Source organism: Hyla sarda, chromosome 4 (assembly GCF_029499605.1).
Source record: "Hyla sarda isolate aHylSar1 chromosome 4, aHylSar1.hap1, whole genome shotgun sequence".
Taxonomy (NCBI): Eukaryota; Metazoa; Chordata; class Amphibia; order Anura; family Hylidae; genus Hyla; species Hyla sarda.
In genome coordinates this window covers 273,099,195-273,123,480 of record NC_079192.1, presented here as the reverse complement: position 1 = coordinate 273,123,480, position 24,286 = coordinate 273,099,195, and the positions used below count along the sequence as shown (strand labels likewise).

The 24,286-nt window shown below is 42.4% G+C and overlaps 1 protein-coding gene across 3 annotated transcripts in view; it reads left to right on the top strand.

Annotated features, from left to right (window-relative positions):
• The window catches only part of WIF1 (WNT inhibitory factor 1), a 162,138-nt gene that overhangs the window by 107,097 nt on the left and 30,755 nt on the right, over positions 1–24,286 (top strand). For all 3 annotated transcript variants that reach the window (XM_056574265.1, XM_056574264.1, XM_056574263.1), the window contains exon 3: positions 18,444–18,552. In XM_056574265.1, coding sequence (XP_056430240.1) covers positions 18,444–18,552 — 109 coding nt within the window. The remainder of the gene's footprint in view (positions 1–18,443; positions 18,553–24,286) is intronic.

Genomic DNA, 24,286 nt, shown 5'->3' with positions numbered 1-24,286 from the left:
TCTATAATTTTTGCTGGGGTGTGTGTAGTGTACAGAAACTTGTATTTGAAGGACTGGTATGAGAGAAACTGAAATACACATAGTTATGTTATGCCAATTAATCTATCAGTATGTTTTTTTTAACTGTGGGGAGCAAACCCATGCAAAAGTAGGGTGAACATACAAACTCCTTGCAGATGTTGTAATTGTTCCACATCGAAGCCAGGACCCCAAGTGGTGCAAAGCAATGCATATAGATAAGTCACCATGTTCCCCTAATAAAAATAAATTTGAGTAAAAAAAATAAGCTGGCAGTAATAATATGTATGTTAAATGACATTGTTGACAATAGTATCTTTTAAAAGACTTATGATTTTTTATAGCCCTCCGACCAGTTTTAAGGGGAAAATAGGAACTCCAGCTAACAGTGTGTATACAGTTAGTTTTTTTTAAAGGAGATATCCAGTGCTGAAATCTTATCCCCTATCCTAAGGATAGGGGATGAGTTTCAGATCGCAGGGGGGATCCAACCTCTGGGGCCCCCCGTGATCTCCTGTACAGGGCCCCGGCAGCCCGCAGGAAGGGAGCGTGTTGACCACCGCACGAAGCGGCGGCTGACACGCCCTCTCAATACAACTCTATGGCAGAGCCGGAGTGCTGCCTTCGGCAATCTCTGGCTTTGCCATAGCGATGGTTTGAGGGGGGCGTGTCAGCTGCCGCTTCATGCAGTGGTCGGCACCTACTATCTGGCCAGTGGGCCAGGGCCCCGTACAGGAGATTGCGGAGGGCCCCAGCAGTCGGACCCCCCGTAATCTGAAACTTATCCCCTATCCTTAGGATAGGGGATACATTTTTCAGCATTGGACTAGACCTTTAACAGCAGCAATATGCTTGTACTTCCCCACTAATGTATCTTACATGCCTTTGGAATAGCTGTCAATAGTTGGAACTTGAGTCTTTGAATAATTGTAACATAGGTAATTACAATCACAACTCATGCCATGACATCAATTTTGCAGACTAGGTTAAATGAGGCATAAACAGTCAATAAAGTTTTAATTACAAAAGCATTTTAATTCTGCTCCCTTTTAACTTATGTGCGCTATTGATTATACTTTTGTTAGAACATAATCAGGCATTTGGTCTTTAGTGTGCCCGGGGTGTTTTATCCAAGACATCAAAGCCACTCTGTAAGTCTTAAGAACAAAGGCTTAATAGTTTGAAGCTTGTCCAACATCAGTCTGTACCAGTTAGCCATGTGTCTTACCTTTCATGGATTAATTTTCTTAAAAGCTGAGAACTCTTTAGTGTCAAATTAGCTCAGTAGTTATCACTGCAAGATGACACAAGAGAAAAGCTAAAGTTTGAAATTTTCTTGAAAAGCCTTTCATGTGAAGGTGCTAAATACATTTTAGAAATATTCCAGGGAATTAGTTATGGTAAATAGTGGTCAAACTGTTCCATCTTTCTGCAAATGTTGTGCGACGTGTTGACACCATGCTTTTAGATGATTCCTTTTCAGGACAGCTTTACGTCAACACAGCTGAAAAAGTGGTATTTATTTGTCCACAGGATCTGCTCAGCCTTAGTAGTGTGTAGTGCTATCACATCTACAGCTAATTTAATCTTTATTTTATAACTTTGTATAGATGACTAGAAATCAAAAAAAATAAATGATGTGTCCAAAACTGGGCACTAATTCTGTTGGATGCAAATTGGTGCAAAAATGCATTTGTTTGCATCAATGAGAAGGAGAGAGAGCAATAACCAGATCACCTACTAAGCTCCTAAGCATGGAGAGATCAGAGATTTCAATCAGTAAGTTGCAAGTTAACCTGAATCTTTCCTTACAAAGATATAGTAATTTGGAAAGTTTCCAGACCCTTTTTTATTTAGTTATGTTCTGGCCTTCAAGTTTTCCTAATCATTCTGCACTCATGCCTCACAATGACAAAGTGAAAACAGAATGTTAAAAATGCTTATTTATAAAAATAAAAAATTTTAAAATGAAAATTTCACAGCCGCATCCCGCCGCTAGCAGAAGCGGTGATGTTACCGTGCTTCTGACTCTCTGCCTGTGCACCGAGCTTGCTGCCCGAACGAGGAAGATAACGGGCTGACGGGACTATGGAACGGGGACTGGTAAGTAGAGTTATCATCATTGTCACCCCACTACACACTTGTACCAACATATTAGTGCGAGTAAAACTGATGACAATTTTCCCTTTAAGTTGCTTGTGTCACGAACCGGCAGGACAGGTAGTGGATCCTCTAGACCAGAGAGGCGATTGCGCGGGTCGTACTGAGGGATCGGTTCTAAGCAGTTACTGGTCTTCACCAGAGCCCACCGCAAAGCGGGATGGACTTGCTGCGGCGGTAACTGCCAGGTCGTGTCCCCCAGTAACAACTCGACCTCTCTGGCAGCTCATATGGCGTAGTACACAGGGAGCAGGCAAAAGCGTAGTCGGACGTAGCAGAGGTCTGGGCTGGCGGCAAGGGTTCAGAGGCGAGTAGACGGTAGCAACGGGTCCGGCAACAGGCAAGGTAATACTAGACAACAGGGAACACTTTCTCAGAGGCACAAGGGCACAAAGATCCGGCAAGGGCAGGAAGGGGCAGGGTACTTTTATATTTGGCCCTTAATTAACCATTTGAACCAGGCACCAATCATTGGTGCGCTGGCCCTTTAAACTTAACATAGCTCATGTGCGCGCGCCCCAGAGAGCAGGGACGTGCGGGGACACATGGCCGGTGTACACAGGAGCGGGGAGAGGTAAGTGAGACTGGGATGCGGATTGCGTGCGGGGACGAGCCGCGACGCGACCCACATCCCCGCCGGAGACCACAGGGACACTGCGTCCCCGGTCAGGGTGAAGAACCGGGGCGCGCAGGGCTGCAGCAGGAGGCGAGCGCTCCGGTCCAGAGGCAGAGACTGGAGCGCTCGTCTTGACAGCTTGAAGACCCTGGTTTTGATCAACTGCATATAAAACCAAATCCCAAATAAATAAATCCCAAATGTATACTAAGGTTTCGATAAATCTCCCCAAAGGCTATAAAAATAATAATTTGCTATTGAGAAATAAAAATAGTGCTTCAACCTTCACTGTTATTACATAATACAGCATTTGGAACAATTCCAGCACTGCAGATCTTTAGCATTCTTTTTGTTAAAGGGGTATTCCAGAGAATAATTTTCAAATCAACTGATGCTCAATTACCTCTCTTCAGTCAGACACAATGCTCTCTGCTGCCACCTCAGTCTGTGTCAGGAACTGACCAGAACAGTGGCAAATTCCCATAACAAACCTCTCCTGCTCTGGACAGTTCCTGACACGAACAGAGGTTGCAGCAAAGTACACTGTGTCTGACTGGAAAGACTACTTGACTTCCTCGAGGGAATCCAGCAGCTGATAAGTACCGGAAGCCCTAAGATTTTTTAATAGAAATAGTTTACAAATTTGTATAACTTTTTGGCACTAGCTGATTTAAAAACATTTTATTTTTCTCTGCAGTAGCCCTTTAATTTGTTGAAGCTCCTCCCACATGTTCTTTTTGTCTTGTTGAGCACATTTGGTTTGTACCATTTGGTCAAGCTGCTTCCATAACTGCTTAATAGGTGAGAGATCTGGTGATTGCCCTTGTAAAGACTCTTTTACACAGGGTGGTGATCAGGAGATATGTTAAAAAATGTTTTTTTGTTAACTGATCTCGTCTTTTGTGCAGGATGAAAAGTTGTTGTTTGTCAGCAGCACATCTCATGTAAACAGGAGATTTGCTGCTGACAGTAATGAAAGTGAGCGAATGCACTCTGGACAATTGCTTTGTGTAAATTTTCCTTTCGATAAGCGCTGATCAAATGAGTGACTGGCTGCCCTTCTAAGAGGACCCTAAGGTGTAGAGAGGCAGATAGTGGGATCACCTGGTGGGACAGTTTTATGTTTAGTATACCGTTACCACTCAGTTTTAGTGTAGTTACTGGGACATATTATAATGAAGAAGTAGTATAGGGGAAAAGGAGGGTGCATGTAACCTGTGTTTGTATGTATAAACTATTTACTGTATTGTAAGGTTGATGTGTAGTTGCTCCGAGACAACATGACAACAAGGATTTTCCTACATTAGTCGTCATGAGACTGGATTCTATTGGAAAGACTTGAAACCCCCATACTTGAGGGTGGTTAGTGCAATTTCACAACTTCCACAATGGCTAGGGGTGGAGGCATAGCTGCCAAAATGGGCTTTCGCTTGCTTACGAGTTTTCTTTTCACAGAAGAGTGTCAGAACTAAGTCTGAGTCACAAAAAGGCAAAGGTCACAAGCTGGAGACTAGGCTGCAGGTGATGCGAGTGGGAGTGTAGCATATTAATAAGGGGTTGTAGATGTTATTGCTAGAGCCAGCTGAGACTTGTTATTCCACACCATGGCAAACTGGAGTGGGATTTTGACCCTGGAGACATCCCTGTGGATGGCCCTTGTTTTCCCTAGGGCACAGCCATATACAATATCTGGCTGGTGGTACATTGGGGTGCCCTTGATGTTAAAGGAGTAGTGCAGTGAAACATAAGTTAGGTCTGTCCGCTGGAACCCCCCACGATTTCTTAAAACCAGGCCCCAGCAGTCTGCTGGAAGCAGCCATTCCGACCCCCGCAGGAAGCCACAGAAGCCTCCATGCGGGGGTCGGCACGCCCCCTTCCAGCCGACTGCCGGGGCCCCAATGGCCGAACCCCCCACACAATCTATAACTTCACTACAGAACTCTTTTAAACAGGTGCAGCATGCAGCAGTAATCCGGACATTGGGAGATGGAAGAACGAGACTAAAGAGAAGTGCAGTGCATTGGGCAACTTTACCAGAACAAATGAATCATCTATATATATAGAGGCATAGTTTTTGAACACTTTTAAGTTCCAACAAGTATAAAACAGCAGCAGGAGGTACGGGCGGTGGAGAGTTAGCCCTTGCAAAGTCAGTAGGTATACTGAGCTTGTTCCTGACAATGTGACAGAATTCATGGTTGAAACCCAACCTGAGGTCCCCTAAAATTTTGGATTGCTAAGAGGTCCTTGACAAACTGGTACCCTCTCAGACTAGTAAGTGGGACACTGGTCTTCCTCTTTAAGACTGCAGGAAAAATATGTTCCTCAGGCCAGTGTAAAGCTGGTACACTGGGTAGTTACTGAAGTTCTTCACAGAAACTAAACTTGGTCTCACACTTCCTCCCTTTTTTTCTATGTTCATGCTTAATAAGAAATTAACAGGGCCAAAATATTGTTTGACTAGGATTCTGCTCCCTTTGCTAGTAGTCACTGGGTTAACTTTGCACTGATCGCTATCTAAGTTAGAACAAAACTATATACGAAATCCTTATATGTGGAAAGTTGGTTAACTTTGCACCGATCGCCATATCAGTAAAAGAATACAGTATAAAACATATTACTATCAAACATTTCAGAATTGCAGGAACGGAGCTTTCATGTGGGAGAGTATGATGCATAAAGCAATGAAGGGTACACAGAGCAGCCAGCTGCCAGCTAAACCGTGCGCTGGAATTGTAACTAAGATATTGACTTGTAAGTTACATCACGCTTAATGTTTCTGCAGTTCTACTGCATCTATCTTCCTTCTTCTGCTGAGTAGTACCTTCTTTTGTAGGTTGGTCAGTCAGACCCCTCACCTTGCTGCAATTAGACAGCATGTTTACATGTTGACCAACCTATTAAAGACAGAATACCAGCTGACTTTATCCTAATTTTATGATATATAGCAGTGCTTTGGATCAATGAACTATTGTAGGATGAGCTTGGCTCAAATATAGTTCTATCCAGAGAGCATCGTATTGCAAAATGAAGCAGAAGCCTTTCCATCTTACAATCCCCAAAGCCTCCTAAGATCATCACATCACACAAGCCATGCTTTAAAATGGCTTTAACCCCTTAACGACCATGGACGTATATTTACATCCTGTGGCCGCTCCCGATCTGCAAGGTCCCAGTTGCTATTAGCAACCAGAACCCAGGGCTAAAACCGGACATCGCTGATCAGGCTGATGTCCGGTATAAGCCCTTTAGACGCCGCAATCAAAATTGATAACGGCATCTAAAAGGGGAGAATACACTGCCAGTTAGCTCAGAGGAGCTGTTCGGGATCGCCGCGGTGTAATCACGGCATCCGGAACAGCTGACAGAACAGCGGGAGGTGTCTTTCCTTGCTCCCAGTTGTCCGATCGGCGTTTGATTGCTCCAAGCCTGAAATCCGGGCTTGAGCAATCAAGCACAGATAACAGTAATCATTGCATTCCTATGGCAATGCATTGAACAGTGTAAGAGATCAGTGCATGCAGTTTTATGGCCACTAGAGGGGGCTATAACATTGCATAAAAAAGTTAATCAATGCGATTTAACCCCTTCCCTAATAAAAATCTGAATCACCCCCCTTAAAAAAAAGTGTGGAAATAAAAAACAAATAAACATATGTGGTATCACTGCATGCATAAATGTCCCAACCATAAAAATATATCATTAATTAAACCACACGGTCAATGGCGTGCAAGCATAAAAATTCCAAAGTAAAAAAAAACGTATTCTTGGTCAGTTTTTATACCATAAATTTTTTTTTATGAAAGCGATCAAAAAGTCCGATTAAAACAAAAATGGTACCGATAAAAACTTCAAATCATGGCGCAAGTTCAGCTGGTGGAAAAATAAAAAAGTTATAGGGGTCAGAAGATGACCATTTTAGACGTATACATTTTCGTGCATGTAGTTATGATTTTTTCCAGAAGTAAGACCAAATCAAACCTATATAAGTAGGGTATCATTTTAATTGTATGGACCTACAGAGTAAAGATAAGGTGTCATTTTTGCCAAAAAATGTACTGTGTAGAAGCGGAAGCCCCCAAAATTTACAAAATGGCATTTTTTCTTCAATTTTGTCGTACAATGATTTTTTTTTCCGTTTCGCCTTAGATTTTTGGGTTAAATGACAGATGTCATTACAAAGAAGAAATGGTGGTGCAAAAAAAAAGCCATCATATGGATTTTTAGGTGCAAAATTGAAAAGGTTTATGATTTTTAAAATGTAAGGAGGAAAAAACGAAAGTGCAAAAACTGAAAAACGCTTGGTCCTAAAGGGGCAAATATGTGTTCCAGCACCTTTCATTACTTCTGCAGCTCACAAATGTTCTTCTCAGTACGGCAATGTTCACACAGCAGAATTTCCTCACTGAATTTCTTCTACTTCTCTATGCAAAAACCATGGCACACAAGTAATTTGAAGTAGATTCCAAATGAAAACTTTCTGGCCTTGTTTTTGGTTTCTTTTCAAACTGTACCTTGTGCTTGTACTACTCCTAGTCCTGTACTAACTATTCCTGGTTCGGTGTTCCTGTTTTACCTGTTGGACACTAATCCTTTTGCAGTTGTGGTTGAACTTTTGGTTTCTCCTGACTACATTCCTGCCTAAACTCTTGGATATTACTCCTGGTACTTTTGGCACTTCTATAGGTCCTGAATATGTCCCCCTAGACCCTTGAATACTACACCTGATATTTAAGGTATTACTCCTAGTTGTTACTCCTAGTCTCCTAGTCTCATGGCCACTCCTGACTATGTCATTGATACTGTGGTACTACTTCTGGCTACTACTGACTATGGTCCTGCAAATCCTTATTCTGTCCTAGCCTGCTCCTAGACTCTGCCTTGCCTTGCTCCTGTTCCTTATCTGGCCTGCTCCTGGTGTTATTGGTTGTGATGATTGGTCTGTTTCTAGTCCCGATTTAACACCTTGTTCTTAGGGACTCCTTGTTCCATAAAATGCCCGTTCCTGTTCTTGGTTCTTGGTGTTCTGATCTAAAAGTCATATGTACCCCAAAATAGTATCAATAAAAACAGTAGTCCACCTTACAAAAATAAGCCCTCACGCAGCTTTGTTGACTGTAAAAAACAAAAAGGTTTTGTCTATCACAAGGCAATTCAAACATTTGTAGCAAAACATAATAAAAGCAATATAAACTTAATAGGGGAGATTTATCAAAATGTGCAGAGGAAACATTGTCCGGTTCCCCATAGCAACCAATCAGATTACTTCTTTCATATTTGAAAAAGGCCTCTAGAAAAGGAAGCAATCTGATTGGTTGCTATGGGCAACTGGTCAAATTTTCCTCTGCGCAGGTGTTGATAAATCTCTCCCAATGTCTCTATTATTATACATAGATAGCTTGCAAGTAAAAACTGTTAAAAAAAATAAACCCTCCAAGAAAAAGGTGAAATTGTGTTTTTTTTTCTATGTCACTCCAAAAAAAAAAAAAAAATTCTCAGGACCTTATATATTATAATGATACCATTGGAGAAAAACAACCAGTCCTGAAAAAAACATGCTTTCATATGGCTTTGTCAACAGAAAAATAGGTTTGGAGGCAAGGCCAGCGTGCCGAAGTGACTGTGATACGCGGGCACATCTCCAAACCTCACTGCACACACAGTGCTGCTCTGTGTGTCTGCTCATAGGAGAATATGCAGCGTATTTACCGCTGCACAGCATATTTCGTGCAGCGTATGAAGCACAGGCATGGACAAAGTCCAGTAAGTGAGGGTGGGCTAGCACTCCTCTGTGCTCTCTCCTGTCTGATAATACATATCTGTGCTCTCTCCTGTCTGATAGTACTCCTCTGTGCTCTCTCCTGTCTGATAGTACTCCTCTGTGCTCTCTCCTGTCTGATAGGACTCCTCTGTTCTCTCTCCTGTCTGATAGGACTCCTCTGTGCTCTCTCCTGTCTGATAGGACTCCTCTGTGCTCTCTCCTATCTGATAGTACTCCTCTGTGCTCTCTCCTGTCTGATAGAACTCATCTGTGCTCTCTCCTGTCTAATACTACTCCTCTGTGCTCTCTCCTGTCTGATAGGACTCCTCTGTGCTCTCTCCTGTCTGATAGGACTCCTCTGTGCTCTCTCCTGTCTGATAGCAATCCTCTGTGCTCTCTCCTGTCTGATAGCACTCCTCTGTGTTCTCTCCTGTCTGATATTACTCCTCTGTGCTCTCTCCTGTCTGATAGTACTCCTCTGTGCTCTCTCCTGTCTGATAGTACTCCTCTGTGCTCTCTCCTGTCATATCAGACAGAGAGGTGCTAGCCCACGTTCACTTTTTGGACTTTGTCCATGCCTGGGCTTCAGCTTGGACAAAGCCTTGATTTTATAAGTCATGATTTCTATAAAAAGGAAATAAAAGATGTACATTTAAAAAGTTTTTGTATCTGACAGTGCCAATTTAACCTCTTAAGGACTCAGGGCATATCTGTACGCCCTGAGCCCGCTCCCTTTTTATAACGCAGGGCCACGGCGCGTGGCTAATAGCAAGCGGCACTGATCACGGTGCCGCGCACTATTTACCCTTTAGACGCGGTGTTCAAAGTTGATCGCCGCATCTAAAGTGAAAGTTAACTACTCTGGCTAGCTCAGTGGGCTGTTAGGGACCGCCGCCGTGAAATTGTGGCATCCCGAACAGCTGGAACGCACAAGGAGAGTCCCTATCTTCCTCCTGTGTGTCCAATCGCCGAATGACTGCTCCGTGCCTGAGATCCAGGCATGAGCAGTCGAGCAGCAGAATCATTGATCAATGTTATCCTATGGGATAACAATGATCAATTTAAAAGATCAGTGTGTGCAGTGTTATAGCCCCCTATGGGAGCTATAACATTGCAAAAAAAGTTAATAAAGATCATTTAACCCTTCCCTAATAAAAAATTGAATCACCCCCCTTTTCCCATTTAAAAAAAAAATTGTAATAAAAATAAACATGTGGTATCGCCGCGTGCAGAAATGTCTGAATTATAAAAATATATTGTTGATTAAACCGCACTATCAATAGCGTATGCGCAAAAAATTCCAAAGTCCAAAATAGCGTATTTTTGGTCACTTTTTATATCATGAAAAGATTAATAAAAAGCCATCAAAAAGTACAATCAATACAAAAATGGTACTGCTAAAAGCATCAGATCACGGCGCAAAAAATTAGCCCCATACCGCCCCATACGCGGAAAAATAAAAAAGTTATAGGGGTCAGAAGATGACAATTTTAAACATATAAATTTTCGTGCATGTAGTTATGATTTTTTCCAGAAGTACAACAAAATCAAACATATATAAGTAGGGTATCATTTTAACCGTATGGACCTACAGCATAAAGAGAAGGTTAAACAGAAGCCCCCTAAAGTTACAAAATTTTGTCGCACATTGATTTGTTTTCCGTTTCACCTTAGATTTTTGGGTAAAATGACTGATGTCATTACAAAGTAGAATTGGTGGCGCAAAAAATAAGCCATCATATGGATTTTTTCTTTTTTTAAAGGTAAGGAGGAAAAAACGAAAGTGCAAAAATGGAAAAACCCTGAGTCCTTAAGGGGTTAAGTCAATTGGTTGTTCATGTAATCCACAGACATGCCAGGAGCTCCAGAGACAGGTCCTTAGTTTTCCCTAAAATGTTATGAAAATATATCTTTCCAACCAGAATAGTTTAGTGGAGTATTGGCCATCAGGATAACTGGGTAGCAGACAAGAGCTATGTACCTTGTATCTTTGAACTCATGAAAAAAAAAGATTGTTCTTTGTTGTTATTGCATGTGGACTGAGATCAAGTGATGTTATCAATTCTAAGTGACAGCAGGCAGTTTGATTTATCATGCCACAGTAAAAAGTAGTAAAATTTTTATTTACACATGTACTGGGAGAACAACTGTTGGCATCAAGATTTTGGCTTTCTGGTAACAACTTAATTGAAAAACTTTGAACCCCCCCAATAATTCTGTTCTCTCTCTTTTTATTCAAACAGGTTAAATGTGCTAGCACTTCACATAATACTATCACTCCATTCCACTGCAGTCTACTGATAAATGTCCTTAATCCTTATACCATGTGTATAGAACAATAGAACATATGGCAAAACAAGTGTGGTATTACTTTAAAATCTACCTGTCACTAAATAAACTTTTCTAAACTTATTCAGACTATGATCCCTAACTACTCCTAACAGCCCTCCACCCTAAAAACAATTTCAGAGCTTTAAAAAGCTGTGTATCATACCTTTCTCCTTGCTCACATAGTGCAATTTCCCAGCAGGAGAAAGTTGGCGTTTCCTAGCAGGCATGACATCACTGAAGCCTGCTGGGGGACCACTTCCGCCTTCACATTGTTGCAGCATTGTGATGAATAGAAGTCCATTCATCTTTCAGTCTGTGTTGCTATCAGTGAGGCTCTCCTTCAGCTGTTAGTCTGTATGGCTTTCTGTGAGAATCTGTGAAGCTTTCACTTTCTGTTCAGCTGTCAATCAAGCTCCTTGCAGAGAAGACCTTCCTTAGTTTGGACTCCTGCCAGGCCTGGAGGAGACCAAACTCACTGTATTAATTGTGGCCGAGAACAGAACAGAGACACCTAGTGGCGGTTTTTATATTACATTTTAAACATATTTATGTTGATAATTTTTACCCCTTGGGGACGGAGCCCATTATGACCCTGAGGACGGGAGCATTTTTCTCAAATCTGACCTCTATCACTTTATGCATTAATAACTCTGGGATGCTTTTACTTATAAATTTGATTCCGAGATAGTTTTTTCGTGACATATTCTACTTTATGTTAGTGGTAAATTTTCGTCAATACCAAAATTTCAGGAAAAATTAGTAAATTAGCATTTTCTAACTTTGAAGCACTAGCAGTGTAAGGAATAGTGTTGAGCGGCATAGGCCATATTCGAATTCGCGAATATTCGCGAATATATGTCCGAATATTCGTCATATATTCGCGAATATTCGCATATTCGTAATATTCTCATTTTATTTTCGCATATGCGAAAATTCGCGTATGCGAAAATAACATATGCGAAAATTAACATATACAAAATTAGCATAAGATAAAAATTTGCATACGCGAAAATTTGCATATGCTAATTTTCACATATGCGAAAATTCGCACATCAGTCTCACACAGTAGTATTAGAGCCTTCTTTACACCACACAAGCTGGAAGCAGAGAGGAATGATCACTGTGATGTGTACTGTGAAAAAAAAAAAGAATATTCGTAATTACGAATATATAGCGCTATATTCGCGAATATTCGCGAATTCGCGAATATGCGATATTCGCGAATAAAATTCGTATTGCGAATATTCGCGAGCAACACTAGTAAGGAAAGGGGACATGTCAAATAAATTACGTGATTCACATATACAATATGTTATCTTTATGTTGGCATCATAAAGTTGACATGTTTTTACTTTTTGAAGACTTCAGAGGGCTTCAAAGTATAGCAGGAATTTTCCAATTTTTCACGAAATTTTCAAAATCTGAATTTTTCAGGGACCAGTTAAGTTTGATGTGACTATGAGGGTCTTTATGTTGTAAATCCCCTATAATGGACCCCATTATGAAAACTGCACCCCTCAAAGTATTCAAAATGACATTCAAAAAATGTGTTAACCCTTTAGGTGTTTCACAGTAATAGCAGCAAAATGGATGAGAAAAATAAAAATCTAAATTTTTTTACACTTACGTGTTATTGTAGCCCCATTTTTTTTATTTTTACAAGGGGTAAAAGGTAAAAATGCCCCCCAAAACTTGTAATTCATTTTCTCTCGAGTAAGGAAATACTTCATATGTGGATGTAAAGTTCTCTGTGGGTGCACTAGAGGGCTCAGAAGGGAAGGAGCGACAATGGCATTTTGGAGAGCAAATTTTGCTGAAATGGTTTTTAGGGGGCATGTCGCATTTAGGAAGCCCCCATGATGCCAGAACAGTAAAAAAAAACAAAAAAAAAAAAACACATGGCACACTATTTTGGAAACGACACCGCCAAAGTACATAACAAGGGGTAAACTGAGTCTTTATGCCCAACAGGTGATTGACAAACTTTCATTAAAGTGGGATGTGAAAATGAAAAATTTGATTTGTAATATTAAAATGCTGGTGTTGCCCCAAACTTTTCATTTTCACAAGGAGTAATAGGGTGAAAATGTCCCCCAAAATTTGTAACACCATTTCTCTCGAGTAAGTAAATACTTCATTTGTGGATGTAAATAGCTCTGTGGGTGCACTAGAGGTCTCAGAAGGGAATGAGCGAGATTGGGCTTTTGGAGAACGAATTTTGCTGAAATGGTTTTTGGGGGGCATGTCGCATTTAGGAAGCCCCTATGGTGCCACAACAGCAAAGAAAAAACAAGCAAAAAAAAAAACACATGGAACACTATTTTGGAAACTACACCCCTCAAGAAGCGTAACAAGGGGTAAAGGGAGCCTTAAAGGGGTACTCCGCCCCTAGACATCTTATCCCCTATCCAAAGGATAGGGGATAAGATGTCAGATCGCCGCGGTGCCGCTGCTGGGGATCCCCGCTGCGGCACTGTGCTATCATTACAGCACAGAGCGAGTTCGCTCTGCACGTAATGACGCGCAATACAGGGGCCGGAGCATCGTTACATCACGGCTCCACCCCTTTCAATACAAGTCTATGGGAGGGGGCACAGCGGTCGTCACGCCCCCTGCCATAGACTTGCATTAAGGGTTCGGGGTAATAGGAGAAAAACAAGGGGTAATAGGAGAAAAAGCCCCCAAAAATGCCCCCAAAAATGTGTAACCCCATTTTTTCTGAGTATGAAAATACCTCATATGTGTATATAAAGTGCTCTGCGGGCGAACTACAATGCTTAGAAGTGAAGGAGCGCCATTTGGCTTTTGGAGAGAGAATTCGGTTGGAATGGAAGTTGGTGGGCCATGTGCGTTTACAAAGCCCCCATGGTGCCAGAACAGTGGACCCCCACATGTGACCCCATTTTGGAAACTACACCCCTCACAAAAATTAATAAGGGGGTGCAGTGAGCATTTACACCCCAATGACGTTTGACAGATCTTTGGAACAGTGGGCTGTGCAAATGAAAAATTTTATTTTTCATTTTTACGGATGACTGTAGAAAAAATCTATCAGACACCTGTCAGGGGTGTAGTTTCCAAAATTGGGTCACATGTGGGGGGGGGGGGGTCCACTGTTCTGGTACCATGGTGGCTTTGTAAACGCACATGGCCTTCAATTCCTGCCTAATTCTCTCTCCAAAAGCCAAATGGCGCTCCTTCTCTTCTGAGCATTGTAGTTTGCCCGCAGAGCACTTTAGATCCACATATGGGGTATTTCCTTACTCAGAAGGGATGGGGTTACAATTTTTGGGAGGCTTTTTTCCTATTACCCCTTGTGAAAATGAAAAGTTTGGGGAAACACCAGCATTTCAGGGAATTTTTTTTTTTTTTTAAATGTTCATGCCCAACTTTAATGAAAATTTGTCAAAGACCTATGGGGTGTTAAAGCTCACTATACCCCTTGTTACGTTCCTTGAGGTGTGTAATTTCCAAAATGTGGGTGTTTTTTTTGCGTTCATGTCAGAAACACTGTAACTATCAGCCACCTCTGTGCAAATCACCTATTTTGGCCTCAAATGTACATGTCGCTCTCTCACTCCTGAGCCTTGTTGTGCGTCCGCAGAACATTTTACGTCCACATATGGGTTATTTATTTACTCGGAAGAAGTTGTGTTACAAATTTTGGGGGTGAAAATAAAAAGTATGGGGCAACACCAGCATGTTAGTGTAACATTTTTAGTTTTTTTACACTAACATGCTGGTGTAGCCCCTAACTTTTGGAAATACCCCATATGTGGCACTAAACTGTTGCCTTGAAATACTACAGGGTTCTGAAGTGAGAGAGCGCCATGTGCATTTGAGGCCTAAATTAGGAATTTGCAATAGGGGCAGACCCAGATACAAGGATGAGGCTTGTCTCCACCAAAACCCTACGCAGTGTTTCCCAAACAGGGTGCCTCCAGCTTTTACAAAACTTCCAGCCTGCCAGGACAGTCAATGACTGTCCGGCAGTACTGGGAGTTGTTGTTTTGCAACAGTTGGAGGCTCCGTTTAGTAAACACTGTCGTATGAGATGTTTTTCATTTTTATTTGGGGGGGGGGGGGACGTGTAAGGTTGTGTATGTAGTGTTTTACTTTTTATTTTGTGTTAGTGTAGGGTAGTGTTTTTAGGGTACATTCACACAGGCGGGGGTTCACAGTAAGTTTTCCGCTGAGAGTTTGAGCTGCAGCGGAAAATTTGCCGCAGCTCAAACTTGTAGAAGGAAACCCACTGTAAACCCCTGCCCGTGTAAATGTACCCTGTACCCTGTTGCAAAACTTTAACTCCCACAATGTAATGACAGACCGTACATGCTGGGAGTTGTAGTTTTGCAACAGCTGTAGGCACACTGGTGGGGAACCACTGAGTTAGGAAACAGACTCTAGCTCAAATGCATTGACAGCCGAAAGGCATGCTAGGAGTTGTAGTTATGCAACAACTGGGGAAGAACAGTTTGGAGACCGCTAAGTAGTGGTATCCAAACTGTAGCCCTCCAGATGTTGCAAAACTACAACTCCAAGCATGCCTAGACTGTCTAGACATGCTGGGAGTTGTAGTTTTGCAACATCTGGAGGGCCACAGTTTGGAGACCACTACTTAGCGGTCTCCAAACTGTTCTTCCCCAGTGGTCTCCAAACTGTGGTCCTCCAGATGTTGCAAAACTCTAACTTTCAGCATGCACTGACTGTCTGGGCATGCTGAGAATTGTAGTTTTGCTATATCTGGAGTGCTACAGTTTGGAGACCACCAAATAGTGGTCTCCAAACTGTGCCACTTCAGATATTGCAAAACTACAACTCCCAGCATGCCCAGACAGTCAGTGCATACTGAAAGTTGTAACTTTGCAACATCTGGAGGACCACAGTTTGGAGACCACTACACAGTGGTCTTCAAACTGTGGCCCTCTAGATGTTGCAAAACTACAACTCCCAGCATGCCCAGACAGCCTTTTTTTGCAACTTTAAGAAGGCCACAGTGAAGATCACTTACCAGCGATCTTCACTGCAGTCTCCTCCTCTTGCTGCTGCCCGATGTCTCTGCTGCCGCTGCTCCGATAAGCCTGCCCCCCGCTCTGCCCGTACTTCAATCAGTAGGCAGAGCAGGGGAAATTAACTTTAACCCCCCCGCCCCCAACTGCCATTGGTCGGTCAGTCCTTATCGACCAATGGCAGGGGATAGGAGGAGGTGGTACCCCTGCCACCACGCTCCTATCCTTTAGGATGGTGTCAGATCATTCTTATTTTCCGGGCCATCGACCCGATTGGCCTGGAATCGCCGCAAATCGCCGGTCTGAATCGAATTGCGGCGTGGGGGGGGGGGTCTCGGGGCCCCCCTAGGCATTGCCACGGGATGCCTGCTGATAAATATCAGCAGTCATCCAGGTCCGATACATGTGCGCCCTCGGTCCCCAACAGGTTAAAAGCAAGTGAATGGGAAAGTGTCTGCTAATTACACAAGGAACACTATATTAAAAGTTGTATTTGGTGACAGGTATTCTTTAACCTTTTTCCACCACAGTAATTTTTGGTGACTGTTTTCTCCTCGCCTTCTAAGAGCTATAACCTTTTTTTTGGCTTTTCCAGTGACGCAACAAACATTCAGCGTGCCCCTAAAACACAACCTACCACATTCCCTCACTCTTCTACATTATTCTTCATAACCTGATCGCCCCACCCCTTGCATCCTATTGTACTGCACATAGTAGTTGGATTACTGGCTTAGCTGTACATATATACACATAGGGGGAGATTTATCAAAACCTGTGCAGAGGAAACTTGGCCAGTTGCCCATAGCAACCAACCATATTGCTTCTTTCATTTTTAAAGAAGAGGCCTGTGAAAAATGAAAGAAGCAATCTGATTGTTGCTATGGGCAACTGGTCAACTTTTCCTCTGCACAGGTTTTGAAAAATCTTCCCCATAGTGGTTGGATTACTGGCTTAAAGGGGTTGTCTGCTGCCCTGCCTTCCGGAGCTCCACTCGCAGTGTCCGTAAGTTCATTACTCCGAACGCTGTGTGCGGGCTTCCGTGTTCGAGGCTGCCCCCTCATGACATCACGCCCGCCCCCTCACTGTCACGCCCCCTTCCCATAGACTTTCGTTGAGGGGGGCGGGTGTTACGTCACAAGGGGGCGGGCGTTATGTCACAAGGGGGCGGGCGTGACTTCACGAGGGGGCGGCCTCGAACACGGAAGCCCGCACACAGCGTTCGGAGTAATGAACTTCTGGACACTGCGAGCGGAGCTCCGGAAGGCAGGGCAGCGGACAACCCCTTTAACTGTGTACCACAGCTATAGAAAAGATAACTGGAACAATTTACGAAACAAGCACTTTTTTTAACTTTTTTGTGTGACACCTATTTCCTGATAGATTGTAAGCTTTTGTGAGCAAGGCCCTCATTTCCTCATTCCTCTTCTTTGAATTGCTTATCAGGCACCGTGCAATCATGCCACGGGTATGCGGACAGGCTAACAAAGAAAGCCCCACCCTTTGGTTAACAATGTAAATCCTGCAGACAATATTAAAGGGGTTGTGCAGTGAATACTAGCTTATCCCATTTCCACAGGATAGGGGATAAGTAGCTGAAGCATCTCGATGGGAGAGCCAGAGAAACATGAGCGATGTATCGGGTATTTCAGGCTCTCCCATAGAGATGAATGGAGGGATAAGGGATAAGTTAGTTTTCACAGCACAACCCCTTTAACTGATGGGATCCCCATATATGTCTGATTGCCTTTGCAGCAGATTTTCCGCTGTAATAAATAGCTGGCACTCACTCCAGGTGGTGTAGACACAACTCCTGTCTCTGCAAATACTTCACATTGTACATCTACTGTGTTTTGCAATATCTACATAGAGGGAGTTATGGGTAGATAATGAGCGGTGCAGTTACCTAAAGCAATCAAATAGCGTCTTTTTTTTTTTTTTTTTTTAAAGCCCTCTGAAAAATGAAAGATGTAATCTGGTTGCTATGGCAGCTGCACCACTCTTCCTCCACACCGGTTTAGTTAAATCTCGCCGATATTATCTGCCCCATACATGTAGTAGTAGTGAGGTACTATTGTGGTGACTCTGGAAGGACCCAGTAGTAGTTGGTTGACACTTGTTGTCCCACTCATCCCAGAGCGGAGAAAGTCACGGATGCCACAGGTGACTAGAGTGTTGTGATAAATCTGAGTGTCCCCGTTTTATCTACTACAAATTGTCAAGAAAGAGGCTGCACTATAGATGTAATAAAGTCTCAATCTCCTGGAGGCACTTCCTAGTAATGATGTTAAATACTACCGGCCAGGACCCTGTGAGCATCAGAAATGGCAGGAAATTTGGCAATTGAGTAATATTTTTTTATTTAAACCTGGCTTGACCACTTTAAAAAACAATAAATGCTAGACACCCCCATTTATGTAGTTGATGTGTTTGTGTGTTTTCATAATATTATATAATATTATATAACATCTGAGATACTGGTATTTAAAGGCTTTATTTGGCTAAGACATCTGGCTTCACTTTATCATACACATTATGCTTATTGTTACAGGCAGAGTATTTTTATGAGTTCCTGTCACTTCGTTCTTTGGATAAAGCAATAATGGCAGATCCTACTGTAAATATACCATTACTGGGTACTGTTCCACACAAGACATCAGGTTAGTATGATGCTAAGCTTTAAGCTTTTTTTGTCTCCTTGTTTTTTGGTGCTTATTAAAAGTAATATAATGCTAACTTTTCCAAAATGTAGTGTGTATTCTTTACTAGAGGCATATGTATATACAGTAGATGAGAGGAATTTAAAGGGTTTTTCCAATAATTTTTCATTGATGGCCTATCCTCAGGATAGTCCATCAATTTCTGATCAGTGGGGCCAACACCTTGCCCCCCAATGATCAGCAGTTTGGCAGAGCCGTGACTCAGGAAAATACACAAAAATGTGGCCAAAAGCACAAGGCTCTATTCACTGTGTAGTTACTACAGTGCAGCTTCCTTTCACTTGAATGGGAGCTAAGTGGCAATAAACCAGAACAGTCCATTTATTGTATGTTTGCCATAGCCACGGCTATGCCTAACAGCTGATCAGCAGGGGTAACGGGTGTTCTCACCCTACCGAGCACCATAACGATCAGACATTAATAGCCTATGCCGATCAGACATTAATGGCCTATCCTATATGATAGGTGCTTCAAGTAAGTAAAGGGTCTGCAACATAACAAAATGTAAAAAAAATAAAGGGTCTGAAAACTGTCAGAATGCACTATATAACATAAAAAGAAATAATGTAACTAAAACAATTGGGTACACCTTTCTAGTACCATGTTGGACCTATTTTGTCTTCAGAACTGCTTCATTCTTCATGGCATAACTTCTCTTCATAACATATTTTCTACAAGGTGCTGGAAACATTCCGCAGAGAGTTTCTGCAGATTTGTCGGCTGCACTGCCATGATGCGAATCTCCCATTCCATCACATCCCAAATGTGCTCTATTGGACTGAGATCTGGTGACTGTGGAGGCCATTGGAGTATAGTAAACTCATTGTCATGTTTAAGAAACCATTTTGAGATGACGTGAGCTGTATGACATGGTGTATTATCCTGTTGGAAGTAGCCATCAGAAATGGGTACAATGTGGTCATGGATAGATGAACATGGTTAGCAATAATACTATAATACAGCTGGAATCAAGACTCTTCAGATCAAGCAACATTCTTCTAGTTTTCGATTGACCAATTTTAGCCCCAGTTTCCTGTTTTTGGCTGGCAGGCGTGGTACCCAGTGTGGTCTTCTACTGCTGTGGCCCATCTGCTTCAAGGATCAACATGTACATTCAGAGATGTATTTAGTTGTAACAAGTGGTTATTTAAGCTACAGGTGCCTTTCTGTCACCTTAAACCAGTCTGGACATTCTCCTGTGACATCAACAAGGTGTTTTTGTCCACACAACTACCACACATTGGATATGTTCTCTTTTTTGGACTACTTTTTGTAGTTGTGCATAATAAACCCAGTAGATAGGCAGGTCTGAGTATTTCAGAAATTGCTTATCTGGCACCAACAACTATGCCACGTTTAAAGTCACTTAAATTTCCTCTCTTCCATATTCTGATGCTTAATTTGACTTCATCAAGTTGTTTAGACCATGTTTACATGCCTAAATGCATTGAGTTGTTGCCATGTAATTGGCTCATTAGCTATTTGGGTTAACAAGCAATGAAACAGGTGTACCAAATAAAGTGGTCAGTGAGTGTAGATATACACTGCTGTCAGAATTTTCTTTTTTAAAACATTCCTTTATTATACTTTGGCAGTACTATTTGGTATGTGCAACCACCTTAAATTAAGATTTTAAAACTTTGAAACCTGTAGATGTCTGTACATGGATTACCAATTTCATATTTTACCCTGGAAGGGTTTCTAACATTTACAATCTCAATACAGACTAATAAAACATCTTATAGTATGAAGAATTTTCCAAATATAGCTTTGGGAAAAACTTTCCTGATCTCACAGGACGGTATCTTAGTCTATCCATTGCTCTAATTCTAGAGCTTCTACATGGACTGAAACTGGTTTTACTCACTGCCATTCATGAGCTGTAACATTTCTGTTGTACCATGAATGTAGATTTATGAAGGCTTGTTCTTGGCAGTGTGTTTTATTGTCACTATTATGGGACACACTTAGGCTATGTTCACACTCTGGAATGTACGCATGGAAAATCTCCATACGAACATTCTGGAGACTGCGGGCACCGGCATAATATGGGCCGCACGGGTAAGCACCGTCTCATAGAAAAAAATCTGATTGGTTGCTATGGGTAACTGTACCACTCTTCCTCTACAAAAGGTTTTGATAAATCTCCCCCCATTTCCAAATAGGTGGTAGCAGACTGTTGCCATTTACGCTGCTACTCTGTTAAAGGGGTACTCCAGGGAAGAAAAAAAAATGCTCCAAAGACACCACAATACTTGTTCTGAGTCCCCTGTAGTTATCCATGTGCTTTTGGCAGCTCATTTGGCCCATGATGTCTCCTAAATACTTTTTCCTTGTTTGCAGCACAGACTGCAACTCCCAGAAGTCAGTGCAGCTCTGTGCAATGGCTGCTAAGTGCTTTCACTGTATGTGTGCATGTTTACACTGCAGCTCACACCCACTGTACATTTCTTTTCTTTCAGACTATCCTTCCCCCAGCAATAAATCATGCTGTGCTCTGAATGACAGCAGTCAGTGATTAGATCTTCAGCAGAAAAACAGAAGCTATGTGCTCAGTTGTGACTGAGAATCTTCACTGATTTTCTCTCACGGCTCACAAGCTCCTCTCACAGGGAGGGGAGGGGAGATGTGGCTGTACATCCAGAGCTCTAGACCAAACAGAAATCAGGTGGTGTTGTCTTGAAGGGAGGGGGCTAGGTCTCAGTGAGGAGACAAGGTCGATCTGAGAATGATGTTTTTCTCTCACTACCTGCATGTAAGTGACAGCTGAGAGAAACTGCACTATATAGCTAATTAATGATATTTAGACAAATGCATAAGTTGGTGAGAGGGAAAGGATGGACTATGGGTTTAGTCTGAACTTACGGAACAAACTCCTGCACACAACAGGAGAATAACCAGAACTTAGCTGTGTTCTTTTGTGACTTTTACAAGTTTATATATCATTCTACTCCTATGTATTTTTTGTCAAACCCAATAAATCCTATTTATCATTAGCCATTAATGCGTAGGGAGGAAAGGGGCAGAGAGGGCATTGTACAGGTTCCCATATAGGGCAACCTTTTTCAGGGTGATTGCTTTATTTGCCAAGGAGGACATAATAGGGCAAGGTCTTCAGGAATAAATATTAGCAACTGTGTTTTCCCTGGTTGAAAATGGCAAGTACCATACAAGTAGCTGTGGGTAATAGCACTTATATGTATAATTTCTCTTTACCATCAGCTGGCTCTGGAATTTATTTCCTACGTTATTGTCAGTCACCAATATGTATATTCTGGCACTGGAAGTCTGTTTTCAAGAAAATACTTCATATAGTTTAAGTATGTATATGCTCGAGTATAAGCCGACCCGAATATAATCCGAGGCCCCTAATTTTACCCCAAAAACCCAGGAAAAGTTATTGACTCGACTATAAGCCTAGGGTGGGAAATACATCATCCCCCCATGTAATCATCTAGACCCCCGTCATCATCCCCCCCCTTCATCATCACCACCTGTCAATCCCTTCATCAGTGGTCTTCAACCTGCGGACCTCCAGATGTTGCAAAACTACAACTCCCAGCATGCCCAGACAGCCATCGGCTGTCCAGGCATGCTGGGAGTTGTAGTTTTGAAACATCTGGAGGTCCGCCGGTTGAAGACCACTGCAGCCTTCATCATCCCCCCCCCCCATTCATCCTCACCGCCTGTCAATCCCTTTATCAGTGGTCTTCAATCTGCAGACCTCCAGATGTTGCAAAACTACAACTCCCAGCATGTCCGGACAGCCATCGGCTGCCCGGGCATGCTGGATGTTGTAGTTTTGAAACCTCTGGAGGTCCGCAGGTTGAAGATCACTGCAGCCTTTGTCATCATCCAGCCTTCCCCCCCCCCCTTTTGTTTTGTACTTCCCTCCCCTCGGCGGGAAGTTAGGGTGAGCTGGTCCAGGCCATCTATCCTGCAGGGACCGTCCGGTGGGGAGGATTAGTCATTGTGGGCTGTCCATTTTCACCGGGGGGGCCTCTTCTCCGCGCCCGGCCCCGGACTAGTGACGTTGCCTTGATGATGACGTACAGGGACGTTCATGCGCCGATGGCTGTCCGGGCATGCTGGGAGTTGTAGTTTTGCAACATCTGGAGGTCCGCATGTTGAAGACCACTGATGAAGGGATTGACAGGCGAGAGAGTTCACTCGAGTATAATTGAGGGGGGCGTTTTCAGCATGAAAAATCGTGCTGAAAAACTCTGCTTATACTTGAGTATATACGGTAGTATTGCAAGTAAAAGTTTTACACTTCCTTTTTGAGGACTGTTTGATATATCAAATTACAGATTAGGCATTCTTATAATATGCCAACAAAAGTTAGATTTTATTTCCATCATTTCCACTTTCAAAATAACAGAAAACAAAAAAATGGCGTCTGCAAAAGATTGGGCACCGGGCAGAATTTATAGACAGCACTGCCCCCTTTGCAAAGCTGAGACCTGCTAGTGTCATGGATTGTTCTTAATCATCATCTGGGAAGACCAGGGGATGTCAATCTCAAAGGTTTTAAAGTCCCAGACTCATCTGACCTTGCCCCAACAATCAGCACCATGGGTTCTTCTAAGCAGTTGTCTAGAAATCTGAAACTGAAAATAGTTGACGCTCACAAAGCTGGAGAAGGCTATAAGAAGATAGCAAAACGTTTATCCTCTGTTCGGAATGTAATTAAGAAATGGCAGTCATCAGGAACAGTGGAAGTTAAAGCAAGATCTGGAAGACCAAGAAAAATATCAGACAGAACAGCTCGCAGGATTGTGAGAAAAACTATTCAAAATCCACGTTTGACTGCACAGTCCGTCCAGAAAGATCTGGCAGACACTGGAGTTGTGGTACACTATTCCACTATAAAGAGATACTTCTACAAATATGGTCTTCATGGAAGAGTCATCAGAAGAAAACCTCTTCTACATCCTCACCACAAAAATCTGCATTTGAACTTTGCAAATGAACATATAGACAAGCCTGATGCATTTTTGGAAACAAGTTCTGTGGACAGATGAGGTTAATATTGAACTTGTTGGCCGAAATGAGCAAAGGTACGTTTGGAGAAGAAGGGGAACAGAATTTAATTAAAAGAACCTCTGTCCAACTGTTAAGCATGGGGGTGATTCAATCATGCTTTGGGGTTGTATTGCAGCCAGTGGCACAGGGAACATCTCACGAGTAGAAGGAAAAATTGATTCAATAACATTTCAGCAACTTGATGCCATCTGTGAAAAAGCTGAAGTTAAAGAGAGGATGGCTTCTACAAATGGATAATGATCCTTAACACACCTTAAAATCCAAAGGGGATTACATCAAGAGGCATAACTGAAGGTTTTGCCATGGCCTTCACAATCTCCTGACCTCAACATAACTGAAAATCTATGGATAGCCCTTAAAAGAGCAGTGCGTGACAGACAGCCCAGAAATCTCAAAGAACTGGAAGACTTTTGTAAGGAAGAATGGGCAAAGATACCTCAAACAAGAATTGAAATACTCTTGGCTGGCTACAAAAAGCGTTTACAAGCTGTGATACTTGCCAAAGGGGGCAGTACAGGATTTTAACTCTGCAAGGTGCCCAAACTTTTGCACATGCCATTTTTTTGTTTTCTGTTAGTTTGAAAGTGTAAATGATGGGAATAAAATCTAACTTTTCTTGAAATATTAT